The 12,792-nt window shown below is 41.6% G+C and overlaps 1 protein-coding gene across 1 annotated transcript in view; it reads left to right on the top strand.

The window, feature by feature from the left end:
- The window catches only part of macf1a (microtubule actin crosslinking factor 1a), a 116,211-nt gene that overhangs the window by 16,748 nt on the left and 86,671 nt on the right, over positions 1-12,792 (top strand). The window contains 16 exon segments of the mRNA XM_029443822.1: positions 2,186-2,338; positions 3,508-3,519; positions 5,255-5,409; positions 6,051-6,177; positions 6,274-6,457; positions 6,653-6,819; positions 7,487-7,665; positions 7,763-7,901; positions 7,999-8,192; positions 8,354-8,513; positions 8,722-8,805; positions 9,375-9,482; positions 9,592-9,690; positions 9,850-9,972; positions 10,466-10,557; positions 11,054-11,189. Of these exon segments, the coding sequence (XP_029299682.1) occupies positions 2,186-2,338; positions 3,508-3,519; positions 5,255-5,409; positions 6,051-6,177; positions 6,274-6,457; positions 6,653-6,819; positions 7,487-7,665; positions 7,763-7,901; positions 7,999-8,192; positions 8,354-8,513; positions 8,722-8,805; positions 9,375-9,482; positions 9,592-9,690; positions 9,850-9,972; positions 10,466-10,557; positions 11,054-11,189 (2,112 nt within the window).

The raw sequence follows: 12,792 nt of genomic DNA, 5'->3' as shown, positions 1-12,792 counted from the left end.
CCCCTGACTGTGCTCGGCCTCAGGCAGAGGCAGCACGCAACATGACAGGGTGAAGTTATATGTTAGTTAGAGAGTGCCTTTGCTGCATCATCCCCCCTGTGGCACATTTGTGAGACTGCCATCTTCACACCTTCCTCACACACACACACACACACACACACACACCTCTGACTTCAAGCAGATGGCAGAGTTAGTGTGGGCCACGCTCCACAGGCCAGAGCAGTGAGCGTTTCCTCTCCATAAAGAGGTGTGTGTGTGTCACAAACAGCTGCTCTTTTCACAGGCACGTGTGCAGCCAGCATTGTTACATACAGTATGTGTCTATATTCACATGCTATCTAACAGTGTTTACACATATGCGTGTGTTTGTGTCTGTTCGCCTGCCTCGGTTTGTGCACGTGTGTGTTAATCAGTTTCCAGTTTGCTGTGCTCCATCTCTCACTGGGAGCTGATACTAAAGACTGCTTCTGAATCGCACATTAACAAACAAACAACTGAACCTTTAGTTTGACACCATCTTTCAGCCAGAGATTAGGGTCATTGTCTGCTCGGTTTGCACTCTGTTACATTTCTTTTTGTTAACTGATATTAAACTATTTCTACATATATAGTTTGATTTCACGAGCACTTACTGGCACTAAAGATGAGATACATCTTTCATTAAAGCTTCTCTGATGGTGGACTTGTTCTCAGAGTGATTGCTGCTGATCGTGTGGTGATAATTAATTTGGAATTCTTCACGCACCCACATTTTTAACATCTCCTTATTAATTGTGCTTCTTCTTAGCTCGTCATTTCGCTTGTTATCGTAGTGCTGACTGCGGCGCCTGCCCTCTCAGTGTGAAATTCATTTTGGTAGTGTAATGTATAAGTTATTTACACAGGCCCCCCCCTGTTAGCTTCCCTCGCTCTCTTCATCTCCTTCAATTAATCTCTTTCTTTCTGTACCTCTCTACCTGTCTGTCTGTTTGTGTCTCTCTTTAATGAATCCTTAATGACTCGCTCTGCTGCGGGAGAGACAGAGATGAAATGTAAATCTGCCTGTCAGGGTGAAGAGCACACCTTTTAAATCTTTAATGGTTAGCGCCCAAGCTAACACAAGCAGCTGAGTCCACTCATCTCAGGGGCCACAGGATAACAGTGTAATCATAATGTGCAGCACTATATTGCACTATATTCTAACAGAAGAAATGTCTTTAATATGATTTGCTTTGGTTCTTGTGGTGTAAAATGAATAACTTAACTGAACTGTCTCAGCTGTACTTTGAGTTTAGTGCTAATTAGCTAATGTTAGCATGCTTGCACACTAAACTAAAACAGTGAACACTATATCTCGTACAGATCAACATGTTGTCATTGTGAACATGTTAGATTGCTAGCATTAGCATTTATCTCAAAGCACCACTGTGCCTAAGTTCAGCCTCACAGAGCTGCTAGCACGGCTGCAGACTGTTGTTTAGTTGTCAGGATGATATCTGAAGTCTGATCTAAATAGTTTTCTCTTCTGTGTTTATGACTTGTGATCCTGATCTGGTGAAAACAGGTGAAGTTTTTAGTTTTTATCTTTTCTGAGCTTCCGTTGATGCAATACTAACTTCTGGGTACAAATAGAATGATATGATTAAAATATAATATAAGACAAAACAGCATTGTACATAACTTGCTAACACACGTTTCACGTACCTTGTGTTTAGAGTGCATGAAGAACATAAAACCTGAATTATTTCATTCCAATTTAAAACATGGGGTAGTGGTGCTCTTAAGACTTTTGTGGCCTAAATTAGTATTACAGCAACAAACACACCCAAAAGAAATCACCTGCTAAAACTTTGTTTTTCATGGTTCTTAAGTCATAAACACAATGACTGTGCGTTGAGAGAAAGCAATCTAGATCAGACTTCAAAAACAAATGGATCCCCAGAATGTATTTTCCCACTTGCCTCTCAGGGCAAAAATGATATTTTTTAACAAGTATTGGTATGTATTCTATTTGTTAATCTATACAGTCTACATAAACCAGTGACAGCTACTGATGACGACTCACAGCCTGATGAATTAAACTGACATTGATAACTGACAGACTATTAACCCGATGAAAAGGATCGGTATAATGAATCCTTGTATCTGTGTAACTAACTACCACATGAAATGATTGACAGTTCTAATGAAGTCCTCTGTCCTGTAGGAGGAGAAGGAGCAGCTGATCGAGTACCGGAGTACGGTGGCGAGCCTGGTGGGCCGTGCCAAGACGGTGGTGCAGCTCCGGCCCCGCAACGCAGAGAGCACCCTGGGAGCCACAACACCCATCAAAGCCATCTGCGACTACAGACAGATAGAGGTATGGGAGCCACCATATATTACACTTCATGACCTTGCTGTAGGTTTCTGATACTAAAAACCTATAAATTGGTTAATGTAGTGGAGTTAAAATAGGCCGGTCTTGCTTTCCCCGTCTTAGCTCTCAGATCCCTGTGTTAGTGAATATAAGGAACCCTTTCAGGACAAGGTTGTGACACACTGTGTATATGAGCAGCACCAGCTCACCACTGACCTCACCCACTCTGTTGTTGTATCCCTCTCTGCCCTGCACTTCCTCTCCGAGCTCCCTTCCACATCCACTTTGTGGCTGTTCTATTTGAGCTCCTTCCTCCGTGCTGTGACATTTAGGTTTTTTGTCTTTAGATTGATGAGCACGTCTACACAAACTCTTCGCTCAGCCTTGGTGGTCCATATTGATGAATAGACTACAGCAGTGGATTTCTTTCTTTCTTTTAGAAACCTGGCGAGTACAAAGCCCAGCGCTCAATTTGGAAGCTGAATGAGCACAATGATTATGATTCAGATTTTATCACTGACGTAGTTCTTACTGTAGATGATCTTTGCCTTTTTTTCTCTTTAGAAAAATGTGACTAAATCTTTGTAAAAAGGACAGAAATAGCCACTTGCAAGTAAAGAAATGATCATTGAGAAGAGAACTGCATTGATTCCCCCCTTTATATAACACACAAGTGAAGTCTCTCTCCCTCTCACTCTCTGCTGTAATGTCCTCAGGGAATCTAAAAGCCAATAAATTATACATCTGTCTCATCCCCTTTGCGGACACAGTTGAATACCAGCACCTAGCACTCCCGCAGCTTGGACATGCTGCACTCTTTATGCTGCTATTTTTAGTTTGCCGTGTTAGATTCCTCTGGGTCAATTAGTTCATTGAAGCATACTGTATGTGAGGTGTTGTATCCAGGTGAAGAAGGAAGGTGGTTTGGTCTTCTACCACATCACTGATCTAAAAAAAAGGAAGATGCACACAGAGCTGAAAGTTCTTCTAAAACAAAGCAGTGTGTGCTGGACAAATGTGCACAACAGTAATCTTTCTCTCCTTCACTTTCCTGTTTCTCCTCCTTTCTCTCCATACCCTCATGTACCTTTTGTGCCTTTCCCTTCTCACTCCCTCCTCCTCCTCTTCCACATCCTCTTCCCTTCCTCTCGTCTGTCGGCTGGGCTGGCAAGACTAACGTTCAGGTATAGCTGCCTATATTCTCCCTCTCTCACCTCAGGTTGTAACACAGCGCACACACACGGCACTGCCCTGGTTGCTCCGCTCTTATCCGCTGATGGTCACTGTGAGTTTGATAGCTGGTAGATGTCTTGGGATAAAAAGAGTTAAGCTTTAGGTGTCCTTGTACCTTCCATTCATTGGATTGTCTACCCTGAAACAATACTTGGAAAGAAGATATGGGGCCTAATCCAATCTCTTTTTAGAACAAAATGCTAAATTGTGGTTATTTTTAGATATCTTATCAAAAAATGAAACCACATGGATCAACCTTTGCATGTGCACATGGCAACCTGTCGTGTCTTATTGGCACTAGATAGTGGTAGTAGCGACAATAAATCGCATACTCTTTCTCTATTACTTTAAGTACGTACTGCAGCTGCCTTTAAAAAGTATGTACTGTTGCATGCAGCATACATACAATTGGGACCTCGTCATAACATTGTGCCTTTGACCCTCACATTTCACAGTCCAAGGCGTGAAATTTAAAGAAAAAAGAAAAAGTATGCAATTTGGAACGCAGTCGTCATCAAGTCAGCTGTCTGTGCAGCGGCTCAGTCCACGAGACGTATCTCACGCTGCGCAAAGGATTGTGGGTTAGTGTAGTCAGAAAATCATGCTGACTAGCATTCTGCAAAATGTGTCCGGATGCAGTAGGACATCCTGGATTTTTTGTCGGTATTTGGACATTCTAAATCTTTTTATGGCTATCGGAACGTACCCAATGAAGATATCTTAAAGAAGCAGGAATTTAGACAGGAGAACAAATGCACTGTCACTTCTCTGTGTGTGTCCACCATACTCTCCTGTTGCACATACTAATACTGTCATGCTGAACGCACCAGAGGTGAAAGGTGACGATAACATCTCAGTCGCAGGTTTAGCTCCTGCATCAGCGTTGATAAGGGCAGGTTGCAATCAGTGAGCTGAATCGCACTGAATTTAAAATTCAGTCGGACAATAACAAGTCTCAGCTTTAAGCTTGAATTTACATTTCATGTATTTTCTGTACGTGTACAGCTGTGCATTATTGATGCTGTGTATGTGCAGGGAGGGGGTGAGAGAGGACGGGGGGGGTACAGAAGTAGCCTTTTTATGTGCAGCTCTAAAACTCTTCCCACAGCTATTGCTTTCCCTTGTGTTCATTTTAAAACTGAATGTTCTAATCCCAAACTCTTTGTTTTTGTCCTGTGCTGAGTTTCTTTAAATCACCATGTCAGTACTAGTTCTGTTCTTTGTCGGTGGATTTATGAAACTCAGCCCAGGTATCGGTAACCCTCAGTTTGGAGAATATTCACTGCTTTCACAATAAAAAGCTTTCAGTTTAGAGCTGAAAAGCTGCTTCCAGTCCACATGGCATTGTTCACATGTCAAGGTCTCTAATGTCATATCATTTTAGGGCTTCTGCTAACTTCATGAAAGTCATGAATGTTTGCATTTTGTGTTGCATTATGAGTTTGTTGCTATCAGCTTTTGGTTTACATGTTTTCACTTCTCTCCTCCCGATTCTTCTTTTTTTCATCTGACCTCTCCTCCATCCATCCTGTTGTCTAACCTCCGCCATCTTTCTTTTTAACCATTAAAACCATTCCTTTCTATTTCATAATTTTTTTCCCTCCATCCCCCCTTCATTCATGTTCGATCTATCTCTCTCTCTGTTACTGTTTCTGCATCCATCCCGCACCCCCTTCCTCCTCTCAGATCACAATAACCCGAGGCGAGGAGTGTGTGCTGGAGGACAACTCCCAGAGGACCAAGTGGAAGGTGATCAGTACGATGGGGAATGAGGCCATGGTCCCCTCCGTGTGTTTCACCGTCCCACCTCCGAACCAGGAGGCCATGGACACAGCCAGCAGGTGAGACGCACGTGAAACGGAAGATGGAGATAGAACATAGTGTTGTTGTGAAAGTGAACAGGATAATGATCGTTGTAGAGTTGGGGATGAGGTGTGGATTGATTTCCAAATTAAAACATGTAAATGGTAAGAACGATAGGATTGTATGAATGTTCATTCTTGCCACACACAATAACCACAACAATACAGGTGTGTAACATTTCCAAATGAAGGAATTGACATTGTTTTGAGTATTTTCCTCAAAATATAAACAAAACCAAAATGTAACTGAGGTTCATTCAATGTTTTAGAAATCTAGTTGTTCTAATTGGTGTCATTTTGTCAACAAAGGGTTATGATATATTCAATTATGTAATGTTTATTTATATAGGGACATGTATGTAGCATAATGTCAGTAAGTAAAGTTACGTACATTAAAAACAAAAACGCAGACAAAACGACACAAGACACAAACTAACACAATACAACTCCAGATCATTGGGGACTAATCCCTCTGATCCCTCTTCAGTTAGGAAGAGAAGCAGAAAGTATAATATGTGTGTTGTTCTGCAACTCATGTGTAACATTAAAGTCACTTTTTCAGAACAGTCAGAATGAAAAACTTTATAAATGTCTCAACACTGTTGTGTTTGTGTGTGCAGGGCGGAGCAGCTGTACCAGAAGGTCATGTCTCTTTGGCATCAGCTGCATGTGAACATGAAGAGTGTGGTGTCCTGGCACTACCTGCTTAAAGACATCCGCACCGTCTCCGGATGGAACCTGGACACGGTGAGACTCAGTTTGTTCTCTTTGCTCCTGTTCTAATGTCTCCGTCCTCTTCTGCTTCGTCTCACTCACCTTCTCCCTCTGCGTCTCGCCTGTCAGGTGCGCTGTCAGTCTCCGGCAGAGCGGCAGCAGGTCCTGGATCACCTGGAGTCCCAGTTGGCCGACTTCCTGTCGGACAGCAAAGAGAGCTCCGTGTTCACGGCGGGCGAGAGACGAGAGCTGGAGAAGGAGGTTCAGCAGGCCCAGCAGCACTGCCAGGACCTGCTGCTCAACATGGAGACCGGTGAGACAAATGCATCGTACATACATCTACTGAAGTTCTTACTTAACCTGGGGGTATTTCCTTTCATGCCACTTTATAATTCTACTCCACGACATTTCGTAGGGATGGAATATAAAACAAGCAAATGGCTGCAGTGTTGCTGTTCACGCCCAAAATAACCTTTTCTTTCTTCTCGTCTCTCTTTCCCCTGCCCAGTGGAGAAGGATGAGTCAGTGTCTCGCTCGTACCTGTCGGAGCTGCAGAACATCACACTTCGCCTTAATGACGCCGAGCAGAGACTGATGAGGGGCATTCAAACTGCGCCCCCCAGGCGGCTGTCAGGTGACAGTGCTGACAACACTGTCCAGATAGCAGAGCAGGAGGTCAGTTTGAGCCCCATCTGCTGGTTGCAACAGGCAATTACACCTCTGTTCATGATGTTAATATCCAGCTTTATCAGTTAATGCATCTTGAAATATGATTTTTATATATTGTATATTTTATATATAGATTTCCTACAGAAGCCCTACGAGGCAAGTGAGAAATAAATAATTCTGGTGATTCATTTTCTAAGTCTGATTTAAACGGTTCTCTGTTGTGTGTATGACTTAAGAACAGGTGGGAAAAAGGTTTTTACCAGGATAATATAATATAGTTCCTTAATTATTATTTTTCTGGTGAAACAAAAGAAAGTTGCGCTTGTTCTTTTACTCTTTAAAAAAAGAAATCTGTGAAAGTTTGAATATATTATTCTGTCAAAACCTTTCCAACTGTTTCACAGACAAAACAACTGTTAAGTCATGAACGGAAAACAATTTAGATCAGACTTAGAAAATAGATCACAAGATTTATTTTTCAATCGACTTTCAGGGCTCCCGTAGTTTAACCTCGTATTCGTATTGCATTAATCCATCTAATGTAATCTATCTAGTCTGTGGTTAAAACAACAGGCAGCATTTATTATTTGAATTACTTTTGGTCAGCAGGACATAACATCCCCTCATTTTGCTCTCTTACTCACGGCTTACTTAAAATCACATTCATGCTCAGAAGCTGCAGTCGGAGCTGGACGCCATGCGCTCCAGTCTGGGTGACGTGTCTCGGCGCTGCATCAGTTTCTTCGAGGAGAAGCCGTCTTCCTCCAGCATCCCCGTCCTCCGGTCTGAGCTCAACCAGGCCGTGGAGAAGACAGACAAACTGCACAACCTCTCGTCTGTATACCTGGAAAAGTTAGTGGGCTTTATCTCCTTCTGTTTATCGGTTCACTCAGAATACATACATGAAGGTTTCACTCATAAAATGTCTCCTTTCCTATTTCCTCCTCAGGTTAAAAACAGTAGAGGTCCTGATGCGTAGCCTGGATGAAGCGGAGAGCCAGGTCAGGAAGAACGAGAGCAGACTAAGTGAAGAGGACATTGTTCCCGCCGACACAACGGCTATTATAAAGCTCAGAGATGAACTAGGGGTAAGGGACACACTGACACATGAGCTCATGCTTCATGTGGTGAAACTCTTAGACTCTAACATTTGTTCCCAATCTTTTCCATTTTCTCTGTCTCCAGATGTGGCAGGACGAGCTTGACGAGCAGGAAGGCGTCTTTCAGTCCCTGCGGTCGGAGGTAGGCCGGGCCAAAGAAGCTGCATCTCAGCTGAGCAGGCTCCACCCAGACCGCAGCCCCGAGCTGGAGCGCTACCAGGAGAGAGCCAATCAGATGGAAGACAGGTGGAGCGGAGTCAAGAGACAGATGGAGACACGGTGAGCAAGACAGGGTGACGATGAGGGGAAAAAGAAGGATTAATAAGTGCATAATGACAATAAAGTGGATCTTGAAAGATGTTTTGACCCTGTATTAGGCATGGGACAACATGAACATTTCATGTGTGTTAAATGTTCTGACATTCTTGTTTTTACTGCAGACAAAGCGATCTAGAAGCTGTGGGCTCGGCCCTGCAGCAGTACAGAGACGGTCATTCTGCTCTCATCAACTGGATCGAAGAAACGACAAAGAGACAAGAAAACACACAACCTGGACAGACCGACAGTAAAGTGCTGTCGGAACAACTGGCCCAGCAGACGGTGAGTCGCGCTGATTTCTGAATGCATGGTTACCTGGAGGGACAATAATACAATGTTATGGATTGATTTAATCAAGTAGTCAAACTTAGAAATGTTGGTTTACATCAAATGTTGTACAGTGGGAAAAAGAGAAGAAGAAAAGGAAACTTACAAATTGTAGCTGACAGTAAATTATTTTCTTTTTTTTGTTGGCTGATCCCTTCTTCAGGCATTAGTAGCTGAGATTGAACAGAACCAGACTAAACTAGACGAGTGCCAGACTCACTCCAAACAGTACTGCACCTCAGTGAAGGTAAGAGACTTTCTGTTTTCTTTTTCAGGAACAGCATGTCAAATAAGTAACATTTGTTTTTAAGTGTTAGTTTACAAACTAATATTAAATTATTATTATTATTATTATTATTATTATTATTATTATTATTATTATTATTTCATATTATATGAACTTCAATTGATTATTTTCTTATTTATTTACTTACTGTTATTATTACATTATTTATTTTTACATTTTTGTTTTCTGGTTTTGTTGTTTTTCCCTCAATTAAAAATACTGGTATTGGATTCATATATGATGCTTATGTTATGGCATGTTGTTTGTCTTGTTTTATTGATATTTTATGATAAAATGAGTTTGTATCCTGGAGGACAAAGTGCATGCATAGATGAATTGAGTCAATAAATAAAAAGTAATACAAAAAATATATAGTAGCAGTAGCAGTAGCAGCAGTAGTAGTAGCATTAGCAGTAGTAGTAGCAGCAGCAGTAGCAGTAGCAATAGTAGCAGCAGCAGTAGCAGTAGTACGTTATGGTTGCACAGCTACTTTTTTACTTACTACGTCCCACCATGGCTGTGTGCTGTAGGATTACGAGCTGCAGCTGATGACTTACAGAGCCTTCGTAGAATCTACACAAAAGACCCCTGTCAAGAGGAGGAGGATGCACTCTTCCTCTGACGCCATCACTCATGAGGTAAGGAAAGAGAGAGTCAGCAGTACTATTTTTATTAATATCACTACATTATTGAATATTAAGATAATTATTCTATATGCATATTTATATACATAATGTTTCTCTGCAGTTCATGGACTTGCGCACACGCTACACAGCCTTGGTCACCTTGACAACCCAACATGTAAAGTACATCAGCGATGCACTGAGAAGACTAGAAGAAGAAGAGGTTTGTTTCACTATATATCGCTCTCTTGCTTGAAGTTTTGGTTATATTAAATCATTGTAGCTTCAAAATGAGAAGAATTTGTCTTGCAGGAAAACAAGAGTTCTCATTTAATGTTTTGTTTTATGATTTATTTTGTCAAATATAATTTTCTAATCACAGAAAGAGGTGGAGGAGGAGAAGCAGGCCAGGGTGGGGCAGGTTTCAGACCTGCTGGGCTGGGTCAAAGGCCTCCAGGGACGGACTGGGGGACCCAACGCCGAGTCTTCCCTTGCTGCTCAGCAGGTACAACAGAAATCTAATATTTTATTATATAGTATACACATCAGTCCTACAGACAAGATGCCTTTTTGAACATTTTACATCCAAGAAGTCCAGTAGGGATGTTTGTTCTGTGCAGCTCACAACTCCTTATATATATATATATAAACATGTAAGGGATAATGTACAGGGAGACATTATTCCACTTATTACACAACTTCTTACTAAACAAAACAATCATTTGACTCAAAATATTGATAACAAAAAAAATTGTGCTCAAACAAAGTGTTCCAGAGATCGAACGGTCGGTTATTAATAGCAGCTATAAAGAAACAGACCGCAGAATGTAATTGACCAATCAGAATCATGGATTCAACAAAGCCATGTAATAAATCTATATAAAGGATAGTGGTTCCTAATGAATAAAATGTAACTTGCAGTTTGATTGACACATTGGAATGGGAGTTGATGGTGGTTGTATTGCACTAAGCGATCGTGCATGTGTGTTCTTCTGCAGGCCATCAGTGAGCAGCTCGCAGCCAAGAAAGATGAAGTGGCTGAAGCCATAAGGAGCACGCAGGTCTTCCTGCTATCAAAACAGGCCAGCAAGTAAGTTCAGATAACATGGACACACGCATTGCACAGACATCTCATTCATTACACATACGGTTTGACTTTCCCCTGTGTCTCATGATCTAGCACAGAGCAACACACATGGACTCTCACACACTACACAAGCAGTGCATGCTCATCTAGCTGCTCATAATGGAAATTCTGAATAATCAGAAAAATGTTAATTCTGGTTTCTTTATTAGTGGTAAGTAGGGGAATATCAAGAGAATGTTTCAAAAGGACAGGTTTACAGTAATATCCATGTACTTGGCTGTATTTTTCAGCTTGTTCTTGAACCAAGTGGTGGGTTCCAGTATTTAACCTTCTGGAAAAGTGACAAACCATTTTTGAGTCTGAAAAGATCCCCAACTTAAGAAACGTTGACAATTTATTGAAATATATGTCAAATATACTGTGGGAAACGTACATATCGTCACACATTAAACACATAAACCCCACATGTTCTAACCTTCTCCCCTTGTGTCCTCTCCAGGCTGTCCCCGGAGGAGCGTGCAAATGTGGAGGCTCAGCAGGACGAGCTGACGGCCACCTACAACCAGCTGTGTAATACCTCCACCCAGAAGCTGCAGCAGCTGGAGCAGCAACTGGCCAAAGAGGAGGAGAGAAAGGTATATTGATTGGAGGGACGGGCCGAGATGGAGAGGCGGGACAGCAGATGTGTGACAAAAATGTGTTTTTCGGGTTTCGCAAGCTTGTCAAAATGTAATTGTGAAAAATGTTGCTCTGAATACGCTTGCGAGCTAAGCGTGACTTCATTATGTGGGCCAGCAAGAGCGTGTGTGTGTGTGTGTTGTACAGCATGTTGTGTGTTCACAGTGTGCATTTTTGACAAATCACCACTATTGACGAGTCTCACTCATTGGCTTGGTTTGGTTTAACAAACATCACAGACCCTTTTCAGACGTGTATTCAGATGATTTTAAAAATAACCTTTGCTATTTCTGGCACTTTCAGTTTGACCTCCTTCTTTGTTATTCAAGGGGAAGATACAAAATATTAGAATATTAGAGTCTAAATATGTTGTAGTCTTTGTCAAAAAACACTTCTGCAGCCCATTTTGTAGTGAAAGTGAGATTTAAAAAGAATGAAATAACACTTTCAGTAGAAATGTGGGCACAGAGGGGCAAAGTAGAATTCACTGGATGACACTGTCTGAATTGGACCTTAGCATGGAGTGTTACACTCTCACATCGTTCTCATAAAAGCCTGCAGTCATTTCATTAACTTTTCTCACCTTAGTTTTTGTCATCTTCATCATCATTGTCATTATCATCAGAAAACACATCTGCTGAACTGCTAACATGGTTAATACATGGCCTTAGTGGTGCCGCACTGGAGCAGCTGCAGCGCTGCCCAAGTCATGCTAGCAGTTAGCTACAAGCTGTAGAGCTCCGCTACTCGTAGATCCATCGTTAGAAACAATCATCTTCGTTAGAAATTAGACGCACCTTCATCTCTGTAGCCACAGAATAGTATCATGTTACTTTTCTTTATGTAGTAGTAAAATAATGCCACTGCATAAAGTAAACACATTACATTTCAGCATTTATTTTTACTACCATGAATACATGTACAGTCGACCAATCACACAATCGCAGTCAGCTCTCACTTGCTCGTAAAATTGTTCCTCTCCTGGTTATGCAATGTGGTACATCAGACATCGGTCAAAAAAGGATTGAATGTGTGTGAGAAATGTCAGGTTTAAAGCAATCCTTGGGGATAATTCCTATTCCTTGACAACTGCACCTCATAATTATGTACTATGTGAATGTTGTATGTTTTTACAGGGAACTTTTATGTGACTTAAAAGAAACTCACTGAATCATAGACGGTTTTTAAAAAGTCACTCTTAGAAGTTTAGAGTGTAAGTGCACCAGAGGCCAGCTATGCGAAAAAAACACTTCACCATTTGAGCATGTTGTGTCCAGATCACAAGAGTGTGTGTGTGTGTGTGTGTGAATGAGAATTTTTGTGTTTGTTCTAATGCATACTATTAATGTGTGAAACTTTAAACCAGCATTTTGCTTGAAAACCACTAACAGCAGCCAAAAGGGAATTGTGGATACCTGAGCTCTGAGCACGGGGTCAGAATATGAGATGGAAGAGAAAGCAGGACATTTATAAACACACTAAATCTAGAGATCAGTTTACTGTTCAGTCAGTTTAAGTGGAAATCATAAGGTGTCTCGCAGGGCACACCTGTCACAGTGT

This window comes from Cottoperca gobio, chromosome 11, assembly GCF_900634415.1.
Source record: "Cottoperca gobio chromosome 11, fCotGob3.1, whole genome shotgun sequence".
Classification (NCBI taxonomy): domain Eukaryota; kingdom Metazoa; phylum Chordata; class Actinopteri; order Perciformes; family Bovichtidae; genus Cottoperca; species Cottoperca gobio.
Note: the sequence above shows the minus strand (reverse complement) of the source record. Positions and strands in the feature narration are given on the sequence as shown.